The 11954-nt window shown below is 34.3% G+C and overlaps 1 protein-coding gene across 1 annotated transcript in view; it reads left to right on the top strand.

Annotated features, from left to right (window-relative positions):
* Positions 1–11624: 11624 nt before the first annotated feature.
* ZPLD1 (zona pellucida like domain containing 1) overlaps positions 11625–11954 on the top strand; it is a 43483-nt gene continuing 43153 nt past the window's right edge. The window contains exon 1 of the mRNA XM_004606738.2: positions 11625–11730. Coding sequence (XP_004606795.1) covers positions 11625–11730 — 106 coding nt within the window. The remainder of the gene's footprint in view (positions 11731–11954) is intronic.

The raw sequence follows: 11954 nt of genomic DNA, 5'->3' as shown, positions 1-11954 counted from the left end.
AGCAACCGGTGTTGGCATGGATGTGGGGAGAAAGGGACTCTCCTTCACTGCTGGTGGGAATGCTGACTGGTTCAGCCCTTTTGGAAAACAATATGGACGATTCTCAAAAAGTTAGAAATTGAGCTCCCATTTGACCCAGCAATACCACTCCTGGGAATATATCCCGGAGAGGCAAAAAGGTATAGTAGAGATGACATCTGCATTTCTATGTTCATTGCCGCTCTGTTCACAATAGCCACAATATGGAAAAAACCAGAGTGCCCGAAAACAGATGATTGGCTAAAGAAACTCTGGTATATTTACACAATGGAATACTATGTAGCTGTCAGAAAACATGAAGTCATGAAATTTGCATATAAATTGATCAACATGGAAAGTATCATGCTGAGTGAAATGAGTCAGAAAGAAAGAGACAGACATAGAAAGATCGCACTCATATGTGGAATATAAAGTAGCTGAAAGGTACAGGCTTACAATGTTGTGATTCCTGGCAGACATTTCACTAGACTTAGTTACTAAAATACAGAAATCCAAAACTATGCTGCTGCTAGTGCGGCCTCCGGACCTCATATCTCTTTATTCTCAGCAATGGAAAACAAATTACCAAATGCTTTCTTTTCAGCAGATCGACTTTACGGGGGAGAAACTCCAAATCAATAATAGTGAAATTTTTTTTATTGAAATATTGAATGTAATCAAAGTAAAGTGAAAGTAAAGTGAAATTTACCAGTTACACATGCGGGGTGGGGGGCTGGGGAGGTGGGGGGAAGGGGGGAGGTATATTATGATTCTTGGTGGTGGAATATGTGCACTGGTGAAGGGACGGGTGTTTGAGCATTGTATGACTGAGACTTAAACCTGAAAGCTTTGTAACTTTCCACATGGTGAACTAATAAAATAAAAAAAATAAAAAATTTTAAAAAATAACCTAAATGCAATACATACTTCTCTTAATTTAAATGGATTAGTTCCTTGACACTATTTTGGGTTATAGACTGTGGCAAAAATATCAAGTACAAAATAAATTTTTCTTGAATTGATAAAAATTAAAATTTACATTATACTATTATAAATCAATTATAGTTTTCTTGATTTAGTTAAGATGTTGTGGTTACATCTGAAAGTTCCTTTTGTTCTACCCATGAGATGTATGATGAAATATTAAACTTGAAAATGCCTAAAACTTAATACCAATGATTAAACAATTAATGTTATCACTACCATAGCTAAATGGATCTATGGTAAAGTAAAAGAAAAATATGAGAAATAGTTGCTCAACTAGAAATTTCACATTCAAATCTTTGTTAGATTCTGTTGTAGCTTTATCTTCTGAGAAGGTATCTTTGATAATACAATCTCATTTCCAAAGATAGTAACCTATTTTATTATGAGAAGAAATACCAGCTATGAAGAGTTCTTGGATAAATATGTGACTCTGCACAGGGTTTTGAAAATTAGTGTATATCCTCAATACAACCAATCACAGATTTTGTTATTTCTCATTGAATGAGCTAACATTATACAAATTACCACCTTTTGACCTAGGCAGGAATCCTCTATTCTTGTCGTTTCAAGATAATTCTGATGTTAAATTTAGTCACTCCTGGTTTAAAAGTTAATTTCTTTGCCTTACCTCTATAGTCATGGTCAATGTTCTCTCCATTCTCCTTTTCCTAGTCTTATGTTTTATGTGATAAAAGTGTGGGTAGAATAATAGTAAAGTATGCATTTAATAGCATGGACCCTGGGGATTTGAGTTCAAATGTCATCTCTAGGACTTCTTAGGTGAGTGAATTTAAGCAAGCTCCTTCACTTCTCTGAGCTTTAGCTGTCTCACCTGAGAAATAGGGACAATTACAGTATGTATCTCATAAGATTCCAGTGTGAACTAAAAGGCCCATTTGTCAATTGGCTTTAATGGAGAAATGTCATCTCTTTGGTCATTAGGTGTCACCACTTCTTTGCTATATCTACCATGGGAATTTAGACTCATCCCATGTCTCCTAGCTTGGGGTCATCCTTGTCCCACCTATACAGCAGCTACTACACTAAACAAGGTACAATACATCTCAATTTTCAATTACCTTCTTTGTCTCTCTTAGGGGGTTGTGGAAGTTTTTAAAATGATAACTCCAGGTGAGAGGAAAGAGTTTATGGAAAGCAATCTCAGGACTTCCATCTATCTTCGTTTGTCCTACTGCCATTATCACTCAACTCTGACTTCTCTATATTGGTGGAGAATTCTGACAGTTATTTTCTCTCGGGTTAAAAATGAAAAGCCAGACATATGTCCCTATGCTTCTAGAAACCATGTAACTGCCTGAATAATTTTATCTGAAGCGGGAGCAAAAAAGAAAATGCTATCACAGAATCCAGGCATTCTTGTTGTTTCTACTCCTCTTGCTTCCTCTTGAGAGGCAAAGCGTTGCATTTATAACATATTGAAGCTCACCTTCTTCCTGTGAGTTTTAATTCAGAGTCTTAGCTCACTCCTTCAAATCTGTCTGTTAAAGTTAAAATTCTCATAGTGGATATCCCAAATCTCCTATGTGTCAAGCTATAGAAAAATGATAGAACTTAATAACTACTTTTTTTCTACTTTGAGTTTGAAGTGAGGATATTTTGGAAGTCTAAATTAGACAATAGTTTCCTTTTCGTATGATTCTGTCCTTGTCTTTCTCAAAGGTTGAAAAGTTGTGGGCAACAGAAATTATCAGGAGGAATTCATACAAATTGTTATTCTATGACTTATGATTTGTATTAAAATGGTCATACTCAATAAACTACAGGGAATGATTCTAAATATGAGTTATTAAGATAACAAGTTGTTTTGTTATTTATCACTTTTAAAGCTTAGAAACATTCTCACATTGAGGCTGAAGAGATACTGTAGCAGTTAGGATGTTTGCCTTGCACATAGCCAACCCATGTTTGATTCCAGCATTCCGTATGGTCCCCTGAACACCACCAGAAATTACCAGGAGTAATTTCTGAGTGCTAGTCAGGAGTTAACACTAAGCATTTCTGGGTGTAGCCCAAATCCTCAATGATAACCAACAAACTTGCTCTTGAATCAAATGAAATTACCATTCTGCCTTTTACTACTCTTTATTTCATTCTTAATTATACTTCATATTTTGAACAGAATGGTTACCAATGAATCTGATCCTTATATACCAATAAGTTTATACCTTTTGCATTCCTACTCCCATTCAATTAAAAAAATCTTTTATGTTTTATTTCTCATTTCAGTGTATACTATTATTGTTTATGTGGCTGACCAAGACAAATCTGAAAGATATAACTAATAAACTTTTCTCATCTTAAATCTCAGATTCAATAAAAAAGGCCTGATAGTTGATTTGATTTGATTTGATATTGGGGCCATGCCTGGTGAAGCTCAGGGTTTACTCCTGGTTTTGTGCTTAGAAATCAATCCTGGTGGTGCTTGGGGAACTAAATGTGGTGTTTGAGTATTGAACAGCCATCAGCTACATGCAAAGAGTGTTTTAGTGCCTATGCTGTACATATAGTTAAATACTATTTTGTTTTGTTCAAAATAATATTCAAATATTTTATTAGTCCTCTCCTGATATTACAATCCTAGCTAGTCCTTAATTTAGAGGTATTCAATGACATCCCATTCCAGTTAGGAAAATTGGTGCATCCCCAACTCTGCCTGAATCTTTAGACTTCAAACTGTGCATCATGGATCTTCTTTAAAATTTTACAAAATATTAACTAATATTTACTAAATTTGACTTGTTTTTATTTGGTGAGTTCCCCCTGTATTGTTATTTTCCAACCTTGTTTGACTAACTCAATAGATCCTTCGATGCTTATAAATTATGGAACTAATCAAAATTTTATTTTCTTTCTAATTCCTACCACATTAGGTTTTCCTGTAATACTTCTTGAAGCATCAATTCTTTTCTTTTCATATGTTTTTTCAAATATACTTTGTAAATATATATGCATGTTTACAACCGTTAGTTTAATGACTATTTTTTTCTAGTCTATAAATTCCTTGAGAGAAAAGGCAATGTTTATTTTTCCATAACAGGATTTTCAGTATCTTGAGATTGACACTTAGAAATCAAGAAATGAAAATATGTTAAATAATTAAAATATGAAAGGAGTAAGAGGGTGTTCCAGCAATGGAGTAGTAATAAAGGTGTTTCTTTACTCTCAGGCAAGAGTTGACAAAGGCATGAACTATTTTTCTATTATTATTGAAAACCATATAAATTCCTTTAATTTTTTGGTAATGTATTTGTTGGAAACCAAAATATATCAACATGATATTTCTTCTGACTCCAGTGTTGTACTTCTCATACGTACACTGTGTATCAGCTCTATTGAGAAAGAAATACATTCATTCTGAAGAAATTGTGCTTATAATCAATTGTTTAATTAGAGGAAAATAGGCATTTAAGATAGTTAAATTATCACTTGGTACTTTTTATCATTATATTTCATAAAAGTAAGATGAACCTGTCATTAAACTTACTTCACTACATATATTAAGAACCTGTCTTTAAAGTCCCATCAGCAGAACAATATGTACAAGATTCTTGAAAAAGAACTGGCAAATTACTCAGAGAAAGCATCTGTAATGGGTTAGCTCAGTTTCTCAGTATCCTAAAAACAAAAGTGCTAAAATAAATGTTCTAAACTAAATACTGTGAGACATTTACATGCTATATATTACTTGAGAAAACCTTCAACAGAAAGACAAATATGAAAGTTGAGGAAAGGGAAATAAATGAACACTCATGTTGTGTCAGAGAAAATTGGAGTATGTTTTTCTGTTAGGAACAGCCTTTGGCATTCATATTTTCTTAAGGTATACCTCAGAGTCTTATGGTATACATCAGAAATTTTAGAGCCATAAAATTTCTGAATGTCTTTTCAATGCTTAAGTGTATTTTCTCCATTGTTTGAGGCATTATTTTGAAAGTACACAGTGTGGTGTATTTTATTCTTTGTTTATCAAGGCAAGGACACTGCATTAAATAATACACATGAAGGCAATAACAACCATTTTTGATGAAAGCTTTATATTTTCATTTTCCTCTCCTCCAAAGATCCAAGTGTGACGTAGGAATAAAATATATAGAGCTCAAATCTAGACACCATCTGAAAACATGTTTCTTCATTAAATATTCCTGGCCTTTAAAAGTTTAAAACTGGTGATTCTGTGAGGCAAACTATTATGTCCCTTTTTTAAGAGGCAACGCCATGCAACGCCATGATTTAACTGAGCAGGATGGATGAAACCTTCCTGCCCAATGTCAGTGTCTCTTTGCTCCTGATCTTAGCTGGATTTGGTTGGTTACTTCAGAGGTTGGAATAGGGTTTATTCCTTTTATTTAAATTTTAATCTCTTTTAAAATGTGTATCTCCCTTTTTCTTACAATTTATTTCTAACCATTTAAACTTTAATGAACTATTTCTGGTCTTTTCCGAAAACCAGACTGGGTAGCTGATACAGAAACCTAGGGCTGTAATTCTGCTCCCTGTTGTAGACTTGAAGCTTGTACAGATAGTCTGGTGTCTAAAAGCAGAAATATCTTAAAAATGGTAAGAATGTGGTGATTGCTAATGTCAAAGGACCTATCTCATTGTTTTGAGAATCTAATCAAATGATCGTCTTTCATTTAGTAAAAAAATGTAAAAATACTAGATGAATAAACATGGAAACAGATGATGTTTAGCTTGAATTTTATATTTTTTCCATACAAAACAGTATTACCTAGATTGACCTATATGAAGGAAATAAAATTAAGTCAGTATGAAACTTTGATAAGTTGTTGAGTCCATTTGTTTCTGTAAAAGGTATTTCTCAAGAGTAGACAAAGGCCATTTTGGACATGCTTATTTTTTTTTCAGGTCACAGAGGTGCTATTTAATAATGTAGTCTTCTTGGGAACTAAAATTCAACTTTATTCATTGAAAAAATTTGACAAGTTGTTAACAATGTCCAAGTTATTCCCAAGGAACAAGTTAAATAGTAATATAGTCTGTATTAGGGAAATGATGAAATAAAAAAGAAAAATGAAGGACAGTACAAAGTAAAACAAATTACATAGATAGGTGGATATTATGATTTATAGACAATTTATAAAATATCCATGACAATTTGACTATATTAATCAGATATCTTAGATCTATACTTCCTTTACTCATCCATGAAAGTTTCGATTTTTTTTCTATAGTATTTAAAAATATATTTTTGGCATCTTATATTTGCAAAGGACTGGAGCAATAGCACAGCTAGTAGGGCACTTGCCTAGCACACGGCTGACCCGGGTTCGAATCCTCCACCCCTCTTGGAGAGCCCAGCAAGCTACCGAGAGTATCCTGCCCGAGTGGCAGAGCCTGGCAAGCTACCCATGGTGTATTCAATATGCCAAAAACAGTAACAGCAAGTCTCATAATGGAGACATTACTGGTGCCCGCTCTAGCAAATGGATGAACAACAGGATCACAGTGCTACAGTGCTATTTGATTTAATATTATAATACTTTGTTTCTGAAGGGTATTGCTCCACCAAAGTTGAAGATGACTTCTGGAGTCACTGTGCTCTGGCATTGAATCTTGACTTTTACACTGCTCGTCTGCTTAACCTTGGCATGCTACTTACTGTTGCTGTGCTTTAGTTTTCTCATTAGAATAGAAGCAAATTACCTATTTCACGGTTAGAAATATGCACTTAAAAATTTCTGGTACATAGCCCTTTAAACTCACTAGTATTATTACTGTATTCATTTATGAAAAAATAATATTCCTTATGCACTCATTGCCTCAGTGAAATAATCATGACAATTGTGTAGCTATTAAAAATATCATACTTCAATTATCTGAAACATTAAGTTCAAAGCATATTTTAAGCATATATTATCAATATAATTTACTTTTTGAAAATTAGCAAGTCAATAATTTTATTTATTTGACAAACCCCAATTAAGTCAAACAGTGTAGCATAATAGCATAATTCCAAAGGTCAAGCTTGATTTTGAATTCTGCTCTGGCATTTACTGGGTCTGTGACCCTGGGAAAGTCAATTAAAAGCTTTAGGTTTCAGTTTCCACATTTGTAACATGGATGAAAATTAAATCTGCATTAGGATATGAATATTAAACATAGCACAGTGCCTGACACATAACAGACCTAAATAAAAGGAAGGTGCAAAAAGCATTGTCAAATTTGTCAAATCTAGAGAATGATGTTTTTGAAAAAAAAAGATATTAATTTATGCAAAGCGGAGCTAGTTTTGAATATAAAATTGTTCTTTTTGGTTCTAAGTTCTATTCTAAATAAACAAATTAGAAATTAAAAGTTGAAGACATTATTGCTTATAAAGAAACATTAATGTGTGAAGATTAATGTACTCTATAGCAAATCTCTCAGTATAGCACTTTCTTGTATTGTGATAAAACGCAGAATCCCTTGCACAAGCTGAAGAGATTGAAGGATCTCCTATTTAAATCAGTACTTCTGAATTCCTTAAACTTTAGTGTAGGACAAATACTTCTATTCTCTCCATAAATTTGTTTGTGTAGTTACTAAGTTAAGATCCAGTTCATAAACCTTGTGTACAAATAAATGTATTCAAGGTTATTATCACTTAGGGCTGCTACTAATAGCCTATGATACTGTTGGCTAGGCAATCTTGTATGACACTGTTAGCACCAATGGATAGAAACTGTTTGTTTGTTTGTTTTTGCATTCAGTTAAAGTGGATAATGGGAAATTTTTAAGCCTGTATTTTTGAATCTGAATTCCCTGAAGTAACAGTAAAGCAGTAAGGACCTTAGATCATCCCTCCCTGCAAAAATCATAGAACTCTCAGGCTCAACCTTCGACACAAAGCTCAGATAAGAGGGTTTTTTTTTTTGCCTTTTGGGTCACACCCAGCAATGCTCAGGGGTTACTCCTGGCTCTGCACTCAGGAATTACTCCTGACGGTTCTCAGGGGACTGTATGTGCTGCTGGAAATTGAACCAGTGTCGGCTTCATGCAAGGCAAACTCCCTACCCCACTGTGTTATGCTCCAGCCCTCAGATAAGAATTTTTGACCTGTAATCCAACATACCTAGGATTACTCTGGAGTTGAGGGGCCTTAATAGGGACTCAATAGACTTTATAAATTGCAAGCAATGCCACTTCAGAAAATAACTTGAAGAACTGGGACAGGCATCTTCTCTAAGATTGTTTCTTTAAGGTGGTCTGATTTTTCTATGTGCAAGGAAAGGACAGGAACAGGATTAGGGAGGAGAGTTTGAAAATGAAGTTTATCACTCTGTTTTAACTTGCAAGTGAAATATAAAATTAGCCTCCCAAGGTCTTGCAAATGCCATAAGCACTGCCAATACCATAGGGATCAAAAGGTGAAAACTTTCTATTAAGTAATGTGAACACTTTTTAAATTAAAAGCTTCAACTTAGAACCGGAGTGATATTACAGTACATAGGTTGCTAGTCTTGCATGTGGTTGACCTGGGTTCAGTCAACAGCACACCACATGGTTGGTCGCCTGATCAATATGAGGAATGCAACAGAATTAGGCGTTAGCCCTGAGCACTGCAAGACGTGACCCCCTCAAAAATAAAAGACCTACATAGAAATCAATCCCTTCACAATAGTTTTAAAATGTAAAGCACATACTAATATAAGTATTACAAATACATTAAAAGTATTAAATCAATTTTTTTAGGGTCACTATAAACCCATGGCATACACACCTGTCTGTGGAGCAATCTAGCCCAGGAACATAAAACTTAGTCAAAGTACCACAGGTCTGATGACTGTTCTTAGGATCAGGGCACAACTTCCCATTTTTGGACTCGGGTGTCTTCTGGACATTAAGCCTATGCTATGTTATTTATGCATTTTTAGTTTATAAGATCTTAAAATCATCTTCATTTTCAAATGGCAAATCTAGAGAATGACTCAGGGGAACTTAATTCATATCTGCTCTTTCAAAATCAATGTATTTTTGGTAAAGTAGGCTGTCTTCTTTTTCATTGCTTCTTTTCATCCAAAGTTGGTTTTTAAGTTTTTTTTATTCCCCTACACCTCTCCAGGAATCTCTGGTGGTAGAGGTGCCAGGATTGCTTTGGTACCTGTAGCAGAACTGGCTTTTAACCTTTCGACCTCACGCTAGCCAGGCAGCCACTTTAAGTCCCTGAGACTTCATCCAGTTTCCTGAAGGGTTTTATCTCCACAATACTGCTTAAAGTCCTGTCACAGTGCAGAGGAGAAAGATAGGCCTCTTTTGGACAATGTCATATCTGATTGAAAGTTTTAGAGTTAAGTCTTTACTGCTTCTCTCATCAGACTCTTTCAAGTAACTTGATTTTTCTCATGCTTTTCTGGGAAATACATGTCAGATCTGGGTTCTAGTAAAACTTCTCACTGTTTTGACAGTGAGAATCTTTTCCTTTATAAAAATAATTTTCTTCTTCAAGCAAATTTATTTGTCAATGTTAAAATGAAAAAATATGTCAGAGTGCATAATTTAATGAACAATAAGAATGATGATAAAGGGCAAACAAACCAAAAAAGCCTGGATTTATGTAATAACAATTATTTAGGTACCTTGTGAGCAAACTTTGTTATCAGAAAGATTTATTCTAGTTCATTCACTTGTCTTCCACATCACTTAAACTTTTTGAGATGTACTATTCTTTTTCCGTGAATGGGGAAAATAGTAATTCCAGTCCCATATGATTATTCTAAGAATTATGAATGAATAAGCAGAAATAAATGGTAACTTTATCAAGTGAAGTGGATTTAATTCTTTTATCCTTTGAGATAAAAGCCAGAAAACATTTCAGAGTAGTAAAAAAATAGTTTAACAATTCTAGTCCTGACGATAGATGTTTTCCACTCACAATGGTGAAGCCTTTGATGTCTGGAACTTTCTGGAAATTAATGGGGCACATCATGAGGAGAGAATGTCTGATGCATGTGAAGGAGAGCAGAGGGTGAAGTGGGGATCTGCTTATTAGAAGTAAGATTATCTCTTTCCTAAGAGTTTTCCTAAGACCACAAAAGAGCAGGACTGTCTCTTTCTTTAAAGTGTCTTAAGGACCTTGACAATGAAGTTGTGGTAGGTTTGGCCAAGAAAGCCTAAAGTCTGCTTATGTCATTTGTGTGAGCCTATTATTAATTTAAGGACTATCCTAGGAGACTGGAGGTAATGAGACATAAGGCTGTTCTATCAGTCATTATATTTGTTTGAGCAGTATACCATAAAAAGAAGAAAGCTTCTGTTGTATTTCTATTTGTCAATTTCTGAGAGTTAACTCATGCCTTCCTTTCCCACATCCTCACTGAAGTGACTTTGCCATAGACTTGTTATACTACCATGATGATTAAAAAAAATGTATTTCCTTCCATTTGCAAAGACTTAATCATCAAAGGGCAGGTCTTTAAGAACTGGTAAAATACCATTTCCCTCCCATACCCACGATTTTAAAATGCACTCAATTATTTGAGAACACTGTTAACAATTCTATTGTCTTTCTGCTTTTCATGTGAAAACCAAAACCGCCAACCAAAAAGATTCTTTTCAGCACACAAACTACATCCTGAAACTTCAGAGAACAAATTTAGCACTTCTGCAGCATGTTTCAAATTTATCTAGCTAATTACTGGGCCTCTAGGAACTAACATGAAACACCAGACTGGTATTTAAGAATCAAAGTCAATTTTTATTTATTTGTTCAGTTTGCATTGGTACCTTAAAAAAATCACCATTTATTACTCTCTCCTAAGAATTCAACAATATTCGTATAACTTTATCAATTCATGTTCCCCAACAATGAGCAGTTATTGGAGGAATCATGATATTTCACACTTAACATTTCCTGTGCTCCCTCCTACTTTATTTTGGTGCTTCAAGAAAATTATGCACAAATCATTGATTTGACCATGTGCTGTATCATGGAAGTTCTTTGTTGAGGAAATGTTTCATGACATTATCATATTGACTGTGATATTGAGAATTCTCTCAGAATCATGTGCTGAGTAAATACATCGGTCACTATTTTATATATTGAGTTTTGGTGTAGAGCTCACTGCTAGGGATGCCTGGTGGTGCTCAGAAGTCATCATGGCTATACCTGGGTGTGCTCTGGTGGCCATGTAGTGCCAGGAATTCAACTCAGGGCCCTGTGATTTGAACTATCTCTCTAGACTATGTATAATTTTTTAAGTGTTAGAGTTGGTTTGAAATTGTTTAATCTAACTGCTAAACAATTCTAATCTGACACATACTGCATTTGATTTCTTCCTCTGATAAATAAATATTTTTCTTTTTCAAATGTTATGACTTATTTCTTAAACTTACCAGTTACAAAAGTCTGACTTTGTCACCCTTAGCACATTGAGGTCAAAATAAACACAGTATTGAAATAGTCTTACAAAACTCTCTACCTTTGATGTTGATGATTATTTTAAATAATCTTTAGCCTATTAATAATGGGGGTAAATTACCCTTTAGTTTTGTGGATGTTGACTATCTACCTAACATTGAGTGGAGAGCAGACTTAGTTTGTATAGCAAGCAAGAGTAAAGGCCTTGATGTTTACATTCCAACTCTTTTTTAGGTTTGCAATGGAACAAATATGGTTGCTGCTGATTCTAACTATTAAAGTGCTTCCGGGGTCTGCTCAGTTCAATAGCTACAATTGTGATGCAAACCTTCACAGTAGATTTCCTGGTAAGTCTGAACCTAATATTTTTTTCTAATTGTATCTAGAAAGAGTAATTATGTTTGGCTAGTAAATCATTGAAATATATATGCAACATGGAAGAATATCCTTCCACATTAAATGGATATTAACAAATGGCAAATGACAAAGGCATTTTATTCCAGAACAATTTATATTCACATTAACATACACAGTGTTCATAGTTAACATTATTATAATGGCTACACACAGA

This window comes from Sorex araneus, chromosome 2 (genome assembly GCF_027595985.1).
Source record: "Sorex araneus isolate mSorAra2 chromosome 2, mSorAra2.pri, whole genome shotgun sequence".
Classification (NCBI taxonomy): domain Eukaryota; kingdom Metazoa; phylum Chordata; class Mammalia; order Eulipotyphla; family Soricidae; genus Sorex; species Sorex araneus.
Note: the sequence above shows the minus strand (reverse complement) of the source record. Positions and strands in the feature narration are given on the sequence as shown.